The 22765-nt window shown below is 42.2% G+C and overlaps 1 protein-coding gene across 1 annotated transcript in view; it reads left to right on the top strand.

Moving 5' to 3' along the window:
• PPP1R12C (protein phosphatase 1 regulatory subunit 12C) overlaps window positions 1-22765 on the top strand; it is a 615622-nt gene that overhangs the window by 122265 nt on the left and 470592 nt on the right. Inside the window, exon 4 of the mRNA XM_069201799.1 lies at window positions 14501-14660. Coding sequence (XP_069057900.1) covers window positions 14501-14660 — 160 coding nt within the window. The remainder of the gene's footprint in view (window positions 1-14500; window positions 14661-22765) is intronic.

Below are 22765 nucleotides of genomic sequence, written 5' to 3'. Positions count from 1 at the left end.
TGTTTGCTGCACAACTTTCTGAAGAAAGTCAACATCCAAAAACAGATAGATGTAGTCGACTGGCAAAAAGTTAGCTGTATCGACTTTACATCCAGCGTCACCAGTAAAAGGTGGAATTTGGGGCTGAACCAAACAGGGGGGCTGCCAAGAGAGCACTCGTTCTGTGCTTGCGGCAGCAAGCACGTGCTCTCTGGGTTCGGCTAACCCAATGTGGTCCCGCTGCCCAGAATGTGCTTGCGAAGGGACAGCACGGATGTCGTCATTGTCTCCTTCAGACTCACTGGAAGAGGTGTCGTCAGATGGGACTCCGCCGACTGAAAAATCACTCCCAGAATCTGCCCCATTGTCCTCTCCCTCAGATGCTGTCTCAGTGTCTGCTGTCTCAGTCTCTGAGCCTACATCAGAACTGTCCTCCATAACCCGAGCTAGGGCTTGATCAGCAGTCATCCAACGAGACGCCATCTCTGCAACTGGCTAAACTGTCCCTCTAAATTACTATCCTACGTAGAAGGCAGATAGTCACAAAATTGCTTGTTGGTATGTTTGTTGTGTACAACAGGAAATGTCGTCACCTTACCTTCGCTTCTTCTCCAATTCTGCAGATTCTCTGAAAACACTGAAAAAAACAAAAAAAGAATGTATTACTTCACCTTACCACACACCCTGTGCAACAGTCATTTTTGGTGCTCTGCCTCCCATTACCTCCTCTTCTAATTCCCTCAGTACTATCCAGCAAAACTGCCACTACAGAAAAGACATGCATGCATGCATATTGTGTGTGTATATATATATATATATATATGTATATGTATATATATATATATATATATATATTTATATGTTTAGAAACAAAGTGGTTGAAGGGTTGCTGGGCGGCACACTCCACTGCCGGTGCCCAGTGACAGGGAAGACCAATCTAGAAATTATCTAATGCCGAAAAATTTCACCGCACTCCATGAAGTACAAATAAACGTGTATTTTATTGCAGTCCATAACCACCAACGTGTTTCAACTCACCAAGGAGTCTTGATCACGGTCCTCGTGGAGTGCGGTGAAATTGTTCACCATTATAAAACAACACACACAAGAATAACAAGCATTTACAATGCAATGGGTCTCGCATCTGCTCGAGTTAGAGCTATTAGCGTTATAAACTCCTAACCCAACTTTTCTTAACACATAAATTGATAATTTAAAGTTAAACTCTTTCACATAAGAGAGCCGATTCACAGCGCCATGGCCACCATGAGCATCATGTGAAGAGTTACACAAAAGGAAAAGAAGTTCGCTCGCAGTTAAACGTAACAGCAAAAGTGCAATTAGCCATGTACCAGGGGCGATGGCCAAGGCGGTAGCAAAACCTCCCCAAGGAGGGACAAAGGTAAATCATTTTCCAATGCCATCAAAGGAGTGGTAGTGATGGGCGTGAGGTGGGCGTTGTTAGAAGCCCAGATACACACCAACAAGTCAGAAAAGCAGCACATGGACGCTGCAATGCTTGTCCTGAAAAAAATATATATATCTATATAGATATATATATATCTATATAGATATATATATATCTATATAGATATATATATGTGTATACATATATACACATATATATGAGACTCATGTCACAAATCTTTTTCTTTTTATACATGTGTGCTTGCCCTCGGCAAAGCACACATGTATAAAAAAAAAAATGGCCCCATTGATGGTCACCCTAAGGGCTGACCACCAACAATTTGTTTTTTTTTGTTTTTTTTTACCCTGGGGGGGCGATCGGCCTCCCCAGGCAAAACGACGTTTTTTTTTTTCCCCTGGGGTCGGCCCGTGTTCCAAGGGCCGACCCCGCCATTTTTTTTTTCTTTTTTTCTTTTTTTTTTTTTGTGGGGGGCGCGATCGCCCCCCAAAACAGTGTCAATAATTTAAATATTGCCGGGGGGGGGGGTGTGGCCCTTTTACGAGGGGGCCGACCCCCCCAAAGAAGATCCCTGGTGCCTAGGGGCGTTTCCTGGCCGTGGATCGCAGCCGCGCTGCGATCCACGGCCAGGAAACGGTGCCAGGGAGGCATCGATGGAAAGGGGAGAGCCTCCCCTTTCCATCGATGCCTCCCTGGCATCTGGGGAGGCCGTTTTGGCCTTTTTTTCCCAACCGGAGAAGGAAAGAACGCTTACCTCCGTCTCTCCTTCTCCGGTGGGGAAAAAATGTGACGTCAGCGCGCCTCGTGGCGCGCTGACGTCATAAGGGGGCGGGAGGGGGGTGGGATGGAGACGCGGAAGCTCTTCCGCGTCTCCTACGGTGAAAAAAAAAATAATAAAATCCTCCGGTGCATTGCACCGGAGGATTTTTAACCCCCTCCCTGGTGTCGGCCACTGGTCGTGACCCGCACCAGGGAGGGAGTGTGGGCATCGGCCAGTGGCCGACGCCCGCATTCAACGGGTTAAGTTATCTCTGAATTGTAAACAGTGTGCACAGTTTAACCCTTTCGCTGCAAGGATTCCTCCTCCCCCACCCCCCAATTTGCATTTTTCCCAGCATCCAAGGGATTCTACAGATACCCAGAGTTTGTGGGTTCCCCTGGAGGAGACAAAGAAATTAGCCAAAATACAGCTAAAATTTCGTTTAGAAAAATGGGGAAAAAAGGGCTGCAGAAGAAAGCTTGTGGGTTCTTCGCTGAAAATGGCATGAAAAAAGGGATTGCAGTGCTAAAATCCCCATCTTCCCAGCTTTCAGGAACAGGCAGACTTAAATCAGAGAAAACGTTTTTCAATACATGTTAGGCAATCCACGCAAGCCACACCTCCCTGTACTCCACCGGGTGTCTAGTTTTCACAAATGTCTGGGTTTGGTAGGATTCCCTAGATGACCGCCGCACCCAGGACCAAAAACGCAGGTGTCCCCTCCCCCGCGCAAAAACAGGTAGTTCTTTAAAAGATCATTTTGATGTGTCCATGTCCTTCTGTGATGTTCCAAACTTTCAAATTATGAAAAGAAACGCACTTATGTTATGATTAAAAAAAAAAAAAACCCTCGCCCACCAACCTAGTTGGTGGCATGCTTCATCTTCTGGGTCCCAGTCAAGGCACCTAGCATGTCACGGGTGTGCTTTGCCACCTGATTACAGCACAGCGGGTTTTTTCAAGTTTAATTTTACCACACATAATGGTTAGATTTGACACAAGGGTGAGTGATGGCTCAATAGATCAACTTTTATTAACTAGAGATTTCACAAAAATGAAATGCACTGTCAATAACTGGAAGGTCAAACAACGGAGCCAATGCCTCGCAGCTCTTGAGCTGTAAAGCCACGTCAAGGCACCAACCACTTTACAGTCCATTCACACACCTTTCATACATGACCTGTACAAGACCATTCACGCCGCCAGCCGTGGGCCTAGCTCATTATAACATTCGCATCAACAGACAGCGCCATTCAAGGGCCCATTGCTTTCATATACCCACATGCCTGACACAGCAATCACACCAGCTGACGGAGTCTGTGGACTGGCATTTGGCTAGCAGTGTCACTATTTACACCTCCAGCCAAGCACCAGTCCACCCATCACTTTTTTTTTTTTTAAACAAAAAAACCCACTAATTATAAGTACAAAACTACAAACACAAAAGCTCTAACTAAATAGGACAGTAATGCCTACTGTGAAACTGAACAAAAAATATACAACAACATAGAGGCAGTTTACCCTCATAGTAGTTCCCATTAATTATTTTGGGTGTGGTAACGCCTGTAACAGTCGGCCACACACAGCCCAGGCTTAGAAGGACAATTGAAGCAGTACATACCAGTCTCCCTCTGGATATCTCTTCGGACACAGACTCTACATTTCTTTGTGGGAAAGTATTTTTTGGGAGTGGGAGGAATCTGAACAGGAAAGTGGTGATCTTTCAGTCTAGCCACATCATCCACCACTGCTACTCTAGGAACACTTGCCTGTTTCACCACAACAAAGGCTCTCTATCACTGACTCCTGAAATTTAACAAATTTCATCCTTGACTCTGGGGAACAATCATTGAACACAATAAAAGCATTAAAAGTTGCTAAATGAAACAAATGTATAGCCAACTTTTTATACCAAACGTAAGACTTACGAACAGCAGTGTAGGTTCCAACCTCTGATCTACTCTATCAACATCACGCATGTGCTTATTGTAGTCTAAAATGCACGCAGGTTTGCACACTTTGGCAACTTGACCCCAAACAGCCACACGGGAAGTATACTCATCATGGATGGTAGTCAGCATGTACATATACTTCCGGTCTGCAAATTTCAGAGCTAGCAGCTCATCACTATGCAAGGCACTGCGCTTTCCCCTAAAGTTTTTTTTTTTTTTTTTTTTTTTTTTTTTTTACAGGCAAGCTCCCTCAGATAGCCTTTCCGGTTACAGTGGATTGTGCCACAAGCAACAATTCTGAACAACTGTATTCTACGTACAAATGGTGACCTTTGTCAAACAGTTGTCAACCAAGTTCCCACACAGTTTTCTCACTAACTCCAAAACTGGGCGGCCAACCAGGTGGGGTTTTTAGGGGTGGGGTGGGGGGGGGGGGGCGTTGTCCCTCAAATACTGCTCTGCATAGAAATTAGTCTGCTCAACAATCTCTTCCAAAAATACATCGTTCATAAACAACTGAAAGAAATTGACAGGCAAAAAGTTTTCTGTATTCACTCTATACTCTGGGAGACCAGTAAAGGCAGGCAACTCTGGCTGCTCCATGTTTTGGGCAACCCAGAGTTCAGGTCTTCCAGTGGGAAGCCTTTCAGCCCCAGGCTGCTGCACTGTTGGCACATCAGTGCCCTCCTCTAAAACCGGCCCTTCCTTCCAGAAGATTCCTCTCGTACAGAAATTTCACTGCCAGAGTCTCACTTGCTCCTCTGCCTCAGGTGCAGAGTCAGTCTCATAATCCTGATCAGAAGACGACTCAAAAGGCATACCAACAACCTGCTGAGCAGTCAGGCTGCGGGTAGCCAGGATCCTTTCTAAGAAAAGTAACTTGACAAATGCGCGAACAACCACCAGCACTGTCTAAAACAGTGTGGCTTTATCACAGTCATGTACTCAGAAACTATACCACTCACTTGCCTGAAAAAGCTAGACTCACCAGCAACTTATCTGCACAGACACAGCAATCACTAGTGATATCCCACTAAAAAGAAAAGAATATTAGACATAAGACAACAGAAAATATCACCATGCACAAATCTACGGACAATTTTGCGCACAATCCTGCATTTAATACACCACTTACAAAAATGTAATTCATGCATGGCAACAATACTCGTTTGGATTAAAAAAATGTTTTCTTACCTAGAGCATGCAACTACTTAAACTGCAGGTCAACCACTGCCAAAACGGCAAGGAGTCACAGCAAAGAAAGTAAGCTTTGAACTGGAACAAAAAGGAGAAATAAACCATTATAATCACAAATGTAAATACTTTGCCAGTTGACAAACCCCCTGCCACCAAACATTTAGAAATTTGCCCAGGTGTCTAGTGGTTTCTGCCCCCCCCTTGGGGGTAGATGGGTCTAAAAAACTAGGCCGATCTGTCCCCAAGGGGGGCAGAAATGGTCAATAGTAATGTGCCCCCTTGCCCTAGGGGCCGCCCCTCATACAAAAAACACAGACAAGAGATCCCTGGTGCATTTACCTGCAAAATCAAGGGAATTTTGAAAGGTAGACCAAGGAATGAATGAAAGTGATGGGTGTGAGATGGGCGTGTTGCAAACCCACAGATGTAGATTACAGCATGTCCAGAGACCGCACTGACACGCTGTCTAGGCTCTTCCTAAAAAGGAAATGTTTTCCTTCCCTACTCCTGTAGGGGTGATGTAAGCACCTTTTCAGTAGTGGTGCATTCCTGGCTCAGCACATCACCATTTTTGTGTCTGTATATGTGGACATTAATTTGTAAAGTGGGCGGCCAACCATACAGACCAGAGACCTTTTGGAAGGCAGCTTAGCTTTCATGAAGTTAAGTTTCAGATTAACTGGCGGGAAAGGGGTTGTTGGAGGATAGGGGCGGGAGAGAATGAGGTTGGGCATTTTCCTGGTGTCTTTGACTGAACTGTTTAAAGGTTAGGGATGTCCTCTTGTACTCTTGATTCACTTGGGAAAGAACAATTGTAGTTAAAGGGTTTGGGTCTAATAAAGAGAGACTTGAGGGAGCTAAAGAAGTTGTGAAATAGTACAACATTGGTTTGGGCGCCCTTGTTGGTACAGAGAAGGAAGAGGGGCCAGGGAATCAACAGCCATTGACAGGGCATTTAGAAACCTCAATATAGAGATATCAAACTTCTCTTTTTGTAGAGGGCATGTTCGAGTTGGAACATACAGACATTGATTTTGAAGGTTGTCACTTGTTTCGGAATGATGGGGAGTCTATCTATTCTTTATGGGATGGAGTTGTACTTAATGCAAATAAGTTTGGCACTGGCATGTTTGTTAGGAGAGAAGCCTTGACGAAGACAAGTTTACGTTTGTGAAAGGGGCAGAAATAACACCAATCTATTTTTTTCTGAGCAGCAGGTATAGGGATAGTTTACAGACAACAATAAAATTGGTTATGCTCCTGGGCAGGTAGAACAGCTCAGGGGGATAGGGGTAACGTTATGAGTTCCTGTATGCAACAAAGGGAGTTTTAGGAGCGAGAGGGGGGAATTTTTGAAGGAGGACTGAGGTGAATATTTGGGGACTTGTTTGAAATGTTTGAGGGTGTTTCTTAGGGGAGTGTGGATTTATTGTTTTCAGGTTAAAACATGTTGGTGAGGCACAATGATAGTCTGTAAGAAGATAGTCATGTTATTGCGACGCTATTGTTATTTTCACCTGGCTGGTTAAAGTGAGCTTTTCAACATACACTGGTGCGCATTTCTTGGGGTGCGCTGTCTTGCCTTATGTTGCGTTCACCTCCACTGAATGTAATGGGGTCGCTCTACAGGCAGCCAGCCGACACCCTTTCCAAACCAGTGGCATCAAAGTGCACAGAAATCCAACTCCCCCCTCGATCCCCCCCCCCCTTTCCATCGACAGTGCACTAAATCCCCCACCTCAAAGCAACCAAGGTGACCTGCAGGGCAGCTTCCTGTATTAATGAATGAAGGGGTATCCACGGTCGAAGGATAATTGGAGTACATGTCATGCTGTGATCACTCAAATCAAATGGCAGAAAGTATCTCCGAACAAAAGCGAATCGTAAATTAAATGGGAATTTAAACAAAACAAAAACAACCAACCAATTCTTGTGAATGTCTAGAACGTTCCAGAAGTGTGGGATTTTGAACGAAGAGTAAATTACTTGTGAACTACATTGCATCAGCACACCGTGCAATGACGGGTGGGGCCTGTGAAGATAATGCTGTTTTGTAGTTGTCTGGAGTCTGTTTCATACATTATCCCTGCTGCTCAAATTAAAGTGAACAGAAAAACTCACTGTTAGTACAACGTGGGAAACGTTCTCAATTACGTTTTGTTCCTTTCTCCACAAGGGTTACACTACCTATTCATTTTACCCATATGTGGACAGCAGCATACAGTTAGACCGCTCTGATGAGCGTGTTCATTTCATTGTACAAGTGCTTTAAAACAAATGTATCCACTTTTTTTTGTCGTCGTTGTCGTGAGCTTTATTAACACGTCTCGTCATTGTCCAAAAAGGACATTTTAAAGTAATACAGTGGTCAAGACCAAACCACTGTATCCACTTTACAAATATTATCAGAGCATCATTAACAAAGAATTTGTTTTGCTTTTGCCTTAAAACTGTTTTAAGACCGTCATATGTGAGAGATGACAATTTTGAGTCCACATCAATCTTATATAGACAGATTAAGACTGCCAATTCAAGGACATTGTACATCTATAATAAAAACATACAGGTATTACAACAGGACCACACAGATCAATCCAACAGATAAACCAGAATCACTGATTTTACAGAATTTACAGTTGGTAGCTAAAAGTTTTTGGGGAGCTACATCTAAAAGTGAAATGTCAACCGGCAAGGCCACTTAAATTATGCGACTCTGCAGCTACGTCATTTTTCACACAAGCACATACAGCACGTGCCACAAATGTCCCCATCATATCTACAATTTGTAGATGGCAAAAAAAAAATACTTGTAACAAATCTAAAGTTAATTGAAAAAGGACCACACACAATACATCCCAGTGTCAGACCCTTTGTCAACGTTCGGATGCTGATTGTTGGAGTCTGGTGTTAAACCGGTGCCACTGAGGTGAAACTCTCCCCCATATGCATTTGTGGGTAAAAATAACAATCACTAAATCGGCACTAGAACCCGCAGCAATATGCTACGTTATCTGCTTTCGCTTGCCACAAAATGTTGAACCGACAGCATGTATAATTCCAATGCGCCCATACCGAATAAAGTGGTAGTGGAAACCTGTACCAGTACGCCACCAAAAATCAAGAGGATTTTTTGTTACTGCTAAACTACAAACGTGGGCACCAGAAACCAAATTATTCAAGTTACACAGCGGAAAGCGGAAATACAAGAGTACAATTCAAAATAAACATGAAGCAGCACGTGGACATATTAAATTGGGAAATTGGATTAAGTAGGCTTATCTCCGTGCCCTATGTTAACAAGCTCCCGTTTTTGTGCTTTTTGAAGTTGACATTCAGACTCCTTTTCCCTCTGAGTAAAATTCTCCTGTATGAAGTAGTTCTGCACTGTGTGCCCCTCACCCGGAAGCATACAGGCTTTCGCTAGCTCAGCTAGAGGGATGCATGATGACAGGGAGAGACAAAAGGAGGAAAAAAAAAAGTTCACCCATGCTGAAGTATATCAGCAATTGTGCAATTATCCCTGTAACGGAGTCAATGCCCAAGGCGGTAACCAAACCGCCCCAGGGCGGGACAAACATATTTACCAATGACATCAAGTGATTTTTTAAAAGGAAGCCCATTAACAAATGAAAGTGATGGGTGTGAGGTGGGCGTGGTTAAAAGCACACAATACTTGCAAGAGGTCAAAGCGCTTGCACGCTTGACTTAAAAAGGCACATGTGCCTACAAAAAATGATGCAGGGCAGCAAGCCACTTAAAATGTTTTTGGTCTTTTTTTTTTTTTTGGGCTAATTTTGATCTTTAGCCATGCTTCACAGCGTGGCGGATGCGGATTGGCTGCAAAGCCAGTAGGTCTCAAGGGCAAGATCTATTGGCTTTGTCAATTCTTGTTATTTAGGAATGGATTTGTCACTAATTAGTGAAGCAGATACTGTTGTACTAGTTACCTTATAGCAGAGGTCTTCAAACGTTTTTTCTCTAAGCCCCGTAAGGAAAATGTTTTTAAATCTGCCCCCCCTCCCTCAGAAACTTTATGGCAAGGATTGGGTGAGCAGGAAGGGGGGTGGCAGGCCATGAGATCATTTCAGGAGTATTTTTTTTCTTCTATAATTCGTACACCACACTAAACATGACTTATAAAATAACAAATGCATCAAGCAAATAAAAGTACTGACCCAAAAGTACTGCTCCCACTCTTGGACCCCAATGCAACTACACCTGCTTCACTAATAACTGCCATCCTGAGTATCAGGCTACCTCTTCTACTTCTTTCACCCCTTCTCCACCATGCCTGACAATCACCCCAATCTTGAAACAGGTCCTGTTCCTTTAAAAAAAGAAGAGCTCCCACGTGTTTCTCTTTTCTGCAAGGATGCCCTCAGTCCTAATTCTAGCAATGAAGCATAGTTTCCATGCCCCTTTTTTGAAGTGAGATGGTCATATTTGTGATGATTCCCAGTGTTGGTAAATCTGCTTCATCAGTGATAACCTTTTTGTTTTTGCAAAGTGGGTAGTCTCCTCTGCCCTTTTTTTAAAACATGGACTCCCATCTTGCCACACACCCTTTTTCCATCTGAGGCCAAACGAAGATGTCTTCTTCTTTAATTTTCTCCTTCCATGCCCCATTGCTCTGAGGTCCAAATCAACACAGACCCGTTCAGTGGGCCCTAATCAAGCAAGGAAGGCCAGTGAAACAGCCTTAATTGGGGTTGGCTCCTCATAATGCTTGGCCTTGTTGCCACTGTACCTGCAGCACCAATGATAATTTCTGCCCCTTTGTGTTAAAAAGCATGGAGTGTGACCTAGGCTCTAGTGCTAGCAAGGAAAATGGACCCACTCTACTTTTGCATGGTAAGACAGTCTTACTTGAGCATCCGTGGCCACTTACACACCTGGCAACAGTACTTGCTGTCCTTTTACAAATAGAAAAAAAAATAAAGGCTACTTACATTGTTCCCTTTGACTTATCTCTCTGAGGAGGCTGACTCTGGCCATTTGTAAATATAAAAATGAGTCCCCAGACACTGCTTCCTATTCTGGGCCATCTATTTGACAATATTCATGAATCTCACTCCTTTCCCCTATCTCCTGGACCATTACTGTGAGGCCCCAGAGGTCAAGAGGGTCAGGGCTCTGCATATGAATGGAACCCTCCTGGCTTTCTGTCTGCCACCCTATGGACTCTGTTTTCACAGAACCACTGCTCCTAAACAATTATTGCTGACTTTGAGATACCTCTGCCTAAAAACAAAGGGCTTGGTGGTAGTGCAGAGAGTTAAAAAAACAAACAAAAAACAAGCCTTCTTACCAGCCGTTAATTGATTGAGTCACTTAAAGCCAGGACCACTGGATTGAGTTTCTGCAGCAGCTATTACCGTATAATTATGGGTTTATCACATTTGCTACATAACCCAATATCTGCTGCAGAATCTACAGATTTTAACTAAGATTTGATTCTAGCTGAAACGGAACAAAAGTTACTCAAAACGTGGCAAAGTGTTCCAGATCAGTGGAAGTCCCTTTGCAAATATTGACCGGTAATCTTGTAGCTGTTTATTGCTGTATTTGGGTGTTAAACCTGTACTAATCAGGTGAAATATTTACCCAGACGGTGTTACCAGGAGTTAAAATGAATAAATATTGAAGTAATGCTAACCACAATATGTGCATAATTTATCTTTTCTTGCTGCATAATTTAGTCAGCTCTGTTGCATAATTTGGTCCTCTCCTGCCACATAATTCCAGTGACTATGCTGAAAGCTTCATTGTGGCAAAGATTTATTCTTTTTGTGATGTAATCCAGTGGAATCAGATGATTCTGGAATAAATGAGACACTTACAAAATTTGCGCCAGCCTGGCTTACACTGTGTGAAATGGTATTTTAAAATAATGACTTGCATATCAACAGTGAATTCTGCCACAGGCTGGGACCTCGTAGAGCTATAAACAGGGCCTCTGGAATTAGGCGGCAGGAGGACAGATTATGCAGCAGGGTTGACTATGGGGCCAGAAGATGCAAACTATGTGGCATAATGCAGCATATTTTGTGATATTACTGGATTATTTTGTCTTACTTTTGCTAACACTGTTCTGGCATATACTGTCCCTCATACGTAACAATTCAACACCCTCATATAGCAGTAAGCAACAGAAAGGTGACCAGTCACCCTTTGCAAAGGGCCTTCCACGTGTTGCTGCATTTTTAGTAATTTATGAACCATTTGAGCTAAAAAAAAAAACATTTTATTTTGCTAAAATCTGCAATTTATGCAGCAGTTAATTATGTGGTAAATCCATAACTATGCGAAAAATGCCACCAACATACAATCACGTAATTCCAGTGTCCCTGACTATAAATCAAAGGTCACTATTCCTCAATGTACCAACCAAGTTTCAATTATTTGTCACTCAGCTTTAACTCAGACATCTGCAGTGATGGTGGCGGTTAACTAAGGTTTCATAACCTAAGTACATTTATCACCTGTTGGTTTAACCTGCATTTATTTTTCAGCTTAGCTGTTGGTGCTTTATTTTAAAAGCAGTTACCTGACCATGAAAAAATACTATTTTGAAAAAGTTTTAGCCTCCTCTTTGACCCTGCCACCGCACTCACTCCCACCTGCCCCTCCGGCACTCCGATCACACTTCTCATTGTTGTGAATCCACTTCAAGAGCTCCGTGTAAACGAAGACAGCCTGGAAATGCAGCAGATAAACAAAGCCGCATTTCCAGGCCATCTTCACTTACATGTACTTTCAGAGGCATTTGCACCCCAATGGGGGCGACTCACAGTTTGAAGACCTCTGCCTTACAGTCAAATGTGATCTTCTGGATATTTTGAAAGTTGCCACAGCGAAACAAATGTGCTTGAAAAGTGAACTATTAAAATTAAACAAACTGATCTGCCAACAAACCATTTTAATCTTCAGAAAATCCAGCTGATTTTGCTTTTTTCCCTCCTTTATATCTTTCCGCCTTATCCTCCGATTTGCATTTGGTCTCACCTTTCATCATGTTTTTATGTCACGCGTGCAAGTGCTCTGACGTGTTGTAATCTATCTGTGGGCTTTTAACCACGGGCACCGCATGCCCATCACAATCACTCGTTCATGGGCTTGTATTTCAAAAATACTTCATTATTGATAAATGCTTTACGTTTTTCCCTCCTTGGGGCAGTTTTGTTTCTGCCTTGGCCATCAACCCTGTTATATGGATAATTGCACGTTTGCAACACGTTTGACTGTGAGCGAACTTCTTTTTCCTTTTGTGTCTGTCCTTCGTGCTCACGCTCATGGCTGCCGTGGCGCTTAGAATTGGCTTGCTTATGTCAACTGTTTTACTTTTCATTTTCAATGTATGTGGCAAGAAAAGTCCAGTTAGGAATTTACAATGCTAATAGCTCTCTCTGGCTCGCTCTCAAAAGCGCGATTCATTGCGTTGATCACTGGTAAGCCATTCTAATAACAAGTATTTGCAATGCAATGGGTCTTGCATTTTTTGGCGTTTGAGTTATTGGCATTGTAAATTCAGAACTGGACTTTTCTTGAGACATAAATTAGACAACCCTGTCTCATAATTTTGTCTTTCCCTGCCATGTTTTGGTGGTCACTGGCAGCTACTGGCATCAGAAATCACAAGCCCTTGAGGAGAGACGAGAAGATGACTGCACTACCTTGCGCTGTGTAAACGCCTGGACAGAAATTGTAAAATAAGGCTGGAAAAGTATTTTTTTAATTTAAAAAGAATGAAAAGTCTTGCATTCTTGCCTCACATTTCTAGCAGAGCAGCCTGAGAAGATATATGGCCCCAATAAAGGAGATAAGCAATGCCCTGTGTGCGATGTCCTGAGAGGGAGGGAGGGAGGGAGGAACGGAGAGCGGGTTGGAGAGAGGGAGGTATATGGGGAGGAAGAGTGAGGGGGGAGAAGAGAGGGAGACTCCGACTCTGGGGATGCAGTCCGAGGCTAAGCAAGTTTCACATTATTGGTTCGTCTACATTCTACCAGAAAGGACATGTTGTGGCTTTTGTGCGCTGTGAGCTAAACAACCCATTTTTTTTTTTTTAAATAAGCTTATCTTAGGAGCCAGAGGTAAACAAGGACAGCACTGGAATAAAGCCAAAACAAATGTCAATGACATGGGAGGAAGGGACTGCTGCAATCATACACAGGCAACTACCAGCCTAAAGCACCCACAGTTAAAAGGGGAGCACAAAATAAATAACAAAAATAGTCCACCAAAGCAACAGATGAAGAAACCAAAGTGGAATAATACAGTAGTTGGTCACTGTTCTGAAACAGAAAAAGGTGGGAGATAAAGGCAGAACTGACCACTAGCGAGCAAGAATTTTTAAAGGACACTACAACCAACAAATTAAATCACTTTTAACCAAAAGAAGTTTATTAAAAGTATATATGAAGTGGAACGCTTACGCTTGACGTAAGAAGCTATGGAAAGCTTGGAACTAATGAATTCGTAAAACTGTTCTTGGATGAAAATGGCATTTAAAGATTTTCTTTGCTTAGATATAATTTCTTGGAAAACGGACAAGTTTGAAAATCCAAACATTAGATAATTGCTAGTGCTTTACATGCAAAAAATTAAACTGCAAGATTTAATAAGAATGGAGTCAACAGCCATACAGAAGCTGACGGGTGTAAGTACGACATTGCATGACAATCCATGAAGTCTCTAGAACGGAGATTACTGAATACTAAAGTTTTGTACTGAAAGTGTGTTCTGTAACCAATTGCCCTGTATTCTCACTTTACAGTGAGCATCAATTGAAATCTCAACTGCTCCATCCAATGCTCCATCAAAGCATAAACTGATTTAGATTGTACATGTTGTATATTTGAGTGAAATAGGCCACAGCCAAATCAGATAGTTTAATGAGAGGCCTGGTTGAGTTGCTGTCCTTTTGTAAAGTGTGCATTCACCTCCGTATCCTCTTGCATTGATAAATTGTTTCAGAAATGCAAGTATACAGTTATAACTACCTGCTTTAAAGTACGTTTTACCTTTTTGTTGGGAGGTGGTGAAGTTGTAACTAGAGAAGAGTTAATTCCCACATGTGAAGAGACGCATTTGTTCCAAGCAGTACGGAACACTAATTCTCCATCACCTGTTTTTTTGGTCTATTCAGTATGACAGATATTATCTAATTAATCACCCTTTTCATTGCAGGCATAGACTTGGAGCAGGTCAAGCGTGAGGAAGAGGAGGTCATGCTGCAGGATGCCCGCCAATGGCTGAACGCTGGCAAAATTGAGGATGTTCAGCACCCTAAAACAGGAGCCAGCGCCCTCCATGTTGCAGCAGCCAAAGGTTACATCGAAGTCATGAGGCAAGGGACACTTCTGCTCTGATAAGTGACGGGGCAGTCGTATTTTGCTTGTGGCAGTGCTGTTTTTAGTGAACATGTTTTAACTTTTTTCCTTTGGTAAGGAAAATGGGACTGTGCCATGGTGACACTTTTTTTTTTTTTTTTTTAGAAGGCTATGGAGTAGAAACTGTTGAACCCTTATTCAATACAGCTTGAGCAGCTGCTGCTTAAGCAGTGAGTGGGCACCCCTTTTCAACTATAACTGTCTGTTGGAAATGTGCTCACAGCTTGGCGAGGGCCAAAAACTGCTTCCATAGTTTGAACAGCTATAGCAGACTAAGTTCAGGTACCTCCTGTGAGCCACCTATTTTGTAGATTATTAGCATACAGCCATATTGTTTCTCTGTCCTGTAGACTGGGTATTTGGGCAGTCTGAACACTGGCCCTTGGCTCCCAACACCTTCTCTGGTACAACTCTCCACCCCAATAAATCAGCCGACTAAGCTCGTATCCACTGCTAAACCAATGGAAACAGAACAAAAATGAAAAATATCTTCTCCTACCACCAAAACATCATGAATGTGAGTGAAGGCTCCAGTATGCCCTCATCATGGAAATCCACAGCTAAGCTCTGTATGGTGATCAGTGTAGTGATACCCCTGCCTTCTTCCTGTGGTTCCAGGATAGCAAAACCCAACTCATATTTGCCAGATTGCATACACTTGATACGTGTGACCTCATTGCTGATAACCACGGCCACTGGAATTATGCAATTGTGTGGCTGCAGCATTTTTCGCATAATTATGGATATGGCCAATTTTCCACATAATACATCATCTTTAGACTTTATTGTAAATATTTTGCTCCTAGCTCAAACGGTTCAAAAGTTACTTAAAACTCAGTGACACATGTTGCCGCACAGTGGAATGCCCTTTGCAAGGTTTACTGTTCACCTTTCTGTTGCTAATTGCTAGATTTGTGTGTCAAACTGGAACTGATGAGGTGACTCCATGCCCAACAGTGTTACCAAGTGTAAAAATTATGAAGTAAAACAATACTATTACATAATGTGCTGCATTATGCCGCATAATTTGCCTTTTCTTGTCCCATAATTTAGTCAGTGCTGCATAATTTGGCCCTCACTGCCTCCTCATTACAGTTGCCCAGCTGATAGCTTAAGAAAAGAACTCTGCCTGATCAGATCCTGAACTTATCCCAGATGTGAAGCGATCACAAAAAACATAGCAAGCAAAATCATAGGTGAAGTGGCAATGATCCACTCAACGGATCTGCAGCAAAAATCTTCCCAGATCTTGCTCTTTTTTTCAAACAACTTGCCACAAAATATTTGCTTAACCCAAGCAATTATTTTGTCATTCCTGTAACCAGTGGACTAAGATATGGGTCGTACATATCTGGAAGGATAGCTTGACATTTTGCATTGTCTGCAGACATTGGCACATGCAATTTGGTGACACAATTTAATATTACCATGTTAAATATGCTACAGTTCTGAAGTTTCCAAGCTGTTTAAATAACATGTTTTATTACCCAGATTAATATAATTAATGTAATGGTCTTTGAAAGATGGAAATTTGAATATACAGCATTGGATCTTTCACAGATTTAAATGCTTGAGCCATTCCCTGTTGAGCTGCGAGTATCGCTGTAAATCCAGAAACACTTTTATACCAAACATGGGTTGCAAATGTTTAAAAATGTTCACTTCATTGTCCTGTTAACATCATTTGAAACGAACCAAATTCAAGCATTCAGATTGCAGCACCGTGATCACCACTCCCGCTCAGAGACTGCCACACTTAAGGTGTTTTACTACATGCTGTGAGAAGGGAGTCTCCCTGAAACTTGCTCAGATCACTTCAGGAAAAACCTGAAAAACTAACCAGCATTTGACTTAATTAGAATATTCAGTGCCATAATTTTTCTGAATCCTGACAGGTCATACTGTTAGATTAAAAAATAAGTCTCGTCAGCCCATGTTCTGCCTGGCAGAAGTTGAGTTTACATTCTGAAAGCCCCCCACAAGGAATGTATTTACTGCCTACAGCCATCTTGTAAGTCAAGGACTGGAAGATCTGCCAAACCTTTTCCTAAAATACTGAAGGACTGAGGTTTGAGTGCTTATCTGATTTTAAAAGATCAAGGCCAATGGAACTCCCTAGGGAGGGAAGTGAAGGTATCTTAATATTGGCAAGAAAGCTTATAAAAGAGTGCTCAGAAGGCCATTCATTTATCGTTACTCCGAAAAAACATCTACCAAAGAGCCTTCTAACCCGACATTATTGTAATCTAATAGAAGGTCTTCAGGTGACCAAATTCCATTGTGGAAATACCTACAGAGTGAAGGGGGAATAGATCATCTCATGCATCACTGTGTAGGGCAAGGAAAAAAACTTTAGGGTTAGAATACCTCAGTTTGGTTAACCTAGGGGCCTAGAAGGAATACGCTCTCCCTAAATCATAACCCTTATTTAGTATTCTTAGTCCTAACATGTAAAGAGCTAGGTCGGAGTTCGACCCCACTTTTATAAAGCCAAAGAAAATGTATTTTCTTTAAATTACCCTCACTCTAATAGTGGCATTCTTCATCATCAGGACACCTTTGCCCTTAAAAGCGGTGGTCGGCTCTACTGAATTTTCGGGAGCCCTTAAGAATAACCTGCTGGGGGATCTAAAGATTTAAAAAAATACCTCACTATTCACAAAGGTGTCCCATTATTAATTGTGGTAGTGGGTATGGTTAAAACGAATATAACAATTGGGAGTATGCTAAGATATTATGGTCCTATGCCCCTCATTCAGATATTGTCAACATGTTTCAGCCCTTAACAGTGGCCAAGTGTGGTCCTGGGCTTTCATCAGCATGTGAATTTTAATAGTAACCCTGGTCCCTGACCTAAACTTCATGTCATATGTCAACAGATGGTGAGAGTTCACACCCTCAGGGAGCCCAGTAACTCGCCTGGTTATAGGAAGCTCAGTTGTGGTTCCTGTAATCCGAAGGAAAATCAAAGATACTTATCCTTAGTAGTACATAAAATAAAATCAAGCCAATTAGTGGTATCAATGTACACTCTTTGTGGGCTACGAAGGGTATTGAAGGTTTAAGTACAAAAAATACACATGCTCATAACTTTTACATGCATCATGAACACGAGCAAGCGACGTGAAGTTAGTGCCAGTAGTTGATAGGTTTGCCAATTCTCACGCCTCCTATGTGACTCAAGACAAACACAGATAGTGAAAACACAAACTACATACACACACAAAAAGAAATTGGTGTCTCATGTCATTATTGGCCAATATGTACACGCCCGTTTTGGGTAACCACTGCGCTTCTCAGGGGGAGTCCAAAAGCGAGCCCCTGTAGTTGCACACTAGGACAAGGTAAGTATTAAATGCTCTGTTAGTGCAAATGTGCGCCCCTCCTCTGTTTTACTGCTTGTGGAGTCTAAAACCGAGTAACTAGTGGAACACCATTAATTAAGGGCAAACAAATTCCTCTGTTTTAAGGAGGCGAGTGCCTCCGTTCATACTTCAAGGGAAGCACGCTGCTTAGCTGCCTATTTGTGTCCCCTGTGCTCCGGCTTGTGACGCAATGCGCGGTAGTGTGGGGCATCAGTTAGAAAGTGATGGGTGGTAATGGCCTTGTAATTTTTGTGTCACGTATTTGTGATACTTCTTGGAGCAATTCTAAAGAAGGACAAGTAGATCTTGGTGTTGTGGTTTTTAAAGGCAATACCCAAATTGATTGCCCATGTCTTTTTCAAAAATACTATAGAAAAGATATATATTTTTTTTTCAAAAAAACTTTGTTTTAACAAAAGCATGACCACAAATAGTGTTATAGTTAGTCCACATTGTACAAGAACTTCATATTAAGAGCCCTCTCAGACCCTATATAATTATGAAGCTGCTAAATGCTCACTTGTGCGAAAGGTAGTTTATTTATAGGCACTCAAGGGCTGCATTGAATTACTGGGGAACTTGTATTGGTGTTAATAAAAAGGAAAGCCGTTACTCTCCATGGGAGTAGTTAACTGCTACGGGGGCGAAAACTCCGACCATGGAAACATACATTGGACAGAGATTACTTTATTCAAAGGAAAACTTAGGACTGTGCTATAATGTCCTTTGTTGACAGTGCTTACTTATGTTCGTAATTGTTTTTCATATCACATGGTCAGTGTTCTATCAAGCCTCTGGCCGCTTTCATCAATGCGTTGTCATTTCAACCACAGAACTGCAGTCTACTGTGAAGTTCATGTAGATTTGTGCTGGAATGTCCCAAGTCATCACTGCTTTCTAATGTTCGTAACCATATGTATCATATCACGCGGTCAGTGTATAGTCAAACCTCGGTCCTGCTTCAAAAAAGTAGGTGGTCAATTCAAAAGTTAAACTTCAGTCTACTGCATGGATCCTGTTGCCAGGAGCACATTATTGTAACATCATATTTAGAGCATTCCACAGGATGTCATTGATTTAGACCTCTGATAGTCATAACCATGTGTGTCATATAACACGGTCGGAATTGTCAAACCTCGGTCCTGAATCAAGAGTAAATGGTCATTTCGGAAGTGGAGCTTCGGTCTACTGCGTGGTTACTGTAGCTAGAAGCCCATAAGGGCTGTATCCAGTTTAGAGCATTCCAAGGGATGTCGTCGTTTAGACCTCTAATGTGGGTCTTGAGTCTATAAACCCACTGTTCCTTTTCTAGAAGGAGTTTGGGAGGGGATGGATTATATGATACTCTTTCAATACCTGTCCAGCTGATTTCATTCTCCAGGTAATGCACCATCATCCTGGTTGAAGTTTTTTTACACCGAACAGCGCTCCTATGTACCCAGTCCTTGGTTTCACTTTCCGGGCTGTCATTCCAACATACTTCAGTTTACACGGACACTCTGAGGTAAAGGACATTTAGCTACAGTGGATGATGCCTGTTCAAATGAGGCCCATGAGGGAGGAGAAATAAAAGATAATTTATCTCAAGACATATGCTCTAAATGGGATGATTAACTAGCCCCTGTTTTACCACTAGCTGCTCCGCAATCAGCAGACTCATCCCCAGATGATGAGGGAGTTTCATGCTCTATTGGAACAAGCATTTTAAAGTTTTGACTTAGCAGTTCCAGTCAACACAGCCAATTTGTTTATAAGACTTCACTGAACCAATTTGTAAATTGGAGGAAGCGATCCCAATTGTAGATTTAATAATTTGGAATTCAAGTTTTATGGTAATGAAGACCCCAGTGATGGGGGTAGCAGAGCTCCTTTGTATAAAAAATACAAGACGCGTGACGATTCACCTGCCTTTCTAGTCTCCCATCTCCAGGCCGACTCTAGTGATTCAGGCTGCCTAAAGATGATCTCTGAACCACACTACTCCCTTTTCTACCCCCAAAAGAAGACGAAGAATGAAGGTGGTTGGATAATATTGAAAAGAGGTTCTCCACCATGGCAATAATTACACTTAGTGTAGCCAATTTTATAATGATCCTTGGTGGTTAGGACCGGTAAAAATGAAGCAAAAACATCTCTCCTAAGAAAGAAAGGACTGCGTCTGAAATAAGTGTACATTGCTTCCACAGGATTCAAGTTGCATGCAGACTCAGCAGCTCTCCGAAGGCAGGACTTGCTGAAGGTGGCATCTTTCAGGCTGGAGGTCCAAAATACGATCATGGACATGCATATGAAGGAGAAGCTTTCCTTGACAAACATATAGACAATTCTTTTCATGAGCTAAAACTGATGAAAACACAGGAAGACCTCTTGGTGTCCTCCAACAAAGACAGAACAAACCCTTTAGTGGAGCTAGATTCTGAGGCTAGTTTTCAGAGAATATCGGTTTCACAGATATCAACCCTATCAGCATCCTTAAGAACCATGCCAGCAGCAGCTTACTCAGAAGCAGTATAGAGCTCCATCTTCAACTGCTTAGACAGACCAAAACAAATAAATGAATAAATGGAGCTCAGTCTAAAAAGTCTGGTAGTAGAAGACAATGACGATTCAAGGGTAGCTGTCACAAAATGTTTGTGCCATGTTTGGCAGGTGAATCTCCACTTATCACAGATATTGGGAAATTGTGACTACTGATCGATGGTCACACTTTAGAATTTTTACACTGCTGCAAAGGAAGTCACATTTCTTCTTTCTTCTTTGTTACGAATGAAAATTATTTGCTTGTATGACCAGTGGAAAAACTATTTCACTCCCGCTTCCTCTTGATTTAAAAAAAAAAAAAAAAGAAAAAAAACACACACATAAAAAACCTGGGGAATCTTTTTTTTTTTTCATTTTTTTTTCTTCATTTTTATTACTTTTGTTTATTAAAGGTTTTCTGAAATTAAACAAACATCTCAAGAAAATAAATTCATATGGTCACACTTGAAGACCTCCCCCGGCTTCTGAGTCACGGAGACAACAAGACCTCATTACGGCTTCAAGATGCATATTTCCAGTCTGGGGACCTTTGGAAAGTGCATCTTTTCTTCCACCAGCATTGTCCTGTGGTCAGTGACCACCACATGCTTCTTGGGCCAAAATTACCATGCATTGTAGGATTTGGTTGCCCATCTGCTTCACATGCTTTACAACGCAAGACAGGTGTGTGTGTATATGTATATGTATATGTATAAATTGTTTGAAACTAGTATGCCAGCCACTTCAGCTGCAGCAGTTTGGAAAGATCTGGAGTCATTTGTCAAGTGGGGTTGAGAAAATAGGGAGGGGGGAGACACATTTTCCCCATGGAATTTACCATAGCGATTTTTAGATGCAACTACAAGCCTTAGTATCGTCTAAAATCTCTATGGGAAATTCCAATGGGAAATCGTGTTCCTGGTTTTCTTGACTTCGGCTTGACAGATCACCCTGAAACTTTGCAGACAGCAGCTGATGTGACTGACAAACTGGATTTGAAAATTGTGTGAAAAATTGTCAGAATTTGCCAAAGTTATTAGCAAAACAAAACAGCACTTTTCCTATGGAAACTAGGTCCTAACTATAACAACCTACTGGCAGCAGGTGATATATGTATGTGGATTATGTGTATGTATGTTTGTGTGTGTATGTATATGTGTATATATGTGTGTGTGTGTATGTATATATATATATATATATCTGTTCGATGGCATGTGTAGCTGCAGATACACATGCTATGCATAGTCCTGCCATCTAGTGTTGGGCTCGGAGTGTTACAAGTTGTTTTTCTTCGAAGAAGTCTTTTCAAGTCACAGGATCGAGTGACTCCTCTTCGGCTCCATTGCGCATGGGCATCGACTCCATCTTAGATTGTTTTCTTTCCGCCATCGGGTTTGGATGTGTTTCTTTTCGCTCCGGTAGTTCGAGCCGGAAAAGTTCTAAAAATTCTCTAATTCGTCGGTATTGTTTCGATGTGTATCATCTCTCATCGACACTTCAGTACCGGCGGATCCAACCTCTTTACTCGCCCTTCGGGGCACCCGCGCCCAACTCTGGCCTGGTGGGGCCAACCGGGTGGAAGCCTCATGGACCGGACCCCATTTCGCTTCTGTCCTCGGTGTCACGCCAAGTTCCCATATACAGACCAACATCTAAGAGGAAGCTAGCCCTTCTAGGACAATTGGACACTGATCAGCCACCAGCTAAAGTGCCAAGGCCTAAGCAAAAATCTCCACCTCCACAATTTTCACCTCATCAGTCTCCTCCTCATTCTCCTCACCTGATTGTCTCTCCACCTAATACTCCTACACCTGCACAGTCTCCTGTACTCTCTATGATCCAGATCCTATTTCCGATAACAGCCCAGACTTCTATCCTTCCATTTGTACAGCTGGCAAAAGACTTTGTCACTATCTAGAGTGTCGCTGGTGTTGCAGGGTGCTCCTTACTAGAGCTGCTCTCCACCTAAACCTGGGAACTACCCAGAGTTCTCTATTCTTTTTTGCATAATTTATGCGTCACTCTAACCCTGAAAAGGATTTGTGTTTATATATATATAGATAGATAGATATATAGATATGTGTGTGTGTGTGTGTTCGATGGCATATGTAGCTGCAGATACACATGCTGTGCATATACTTCTGCCATCTAGTGTTGGGCTTGGAGTGTTACAAGTT

This window comes from Pleurodeles waltl, chromosome 7, assembly GCF_031143425.1.
Source record: "Pleurodeles waltl isolate 20211129_DDA chromosome 7, aPleWal1.hap1.20221129, whole genome shotgun sequence".
Taxonomy (NCBI): domain Eukaryota; kingdom Metazoa; phylum Chordata; class Amphibia; order Caudata; family Salamandridae; genus Pleurodeles; species Pleurodeles waltl.
Note: the sequence above shows the minus strand (reverse complement) of the source record. Positions and strands in the feature narration are given on the sequence as shown.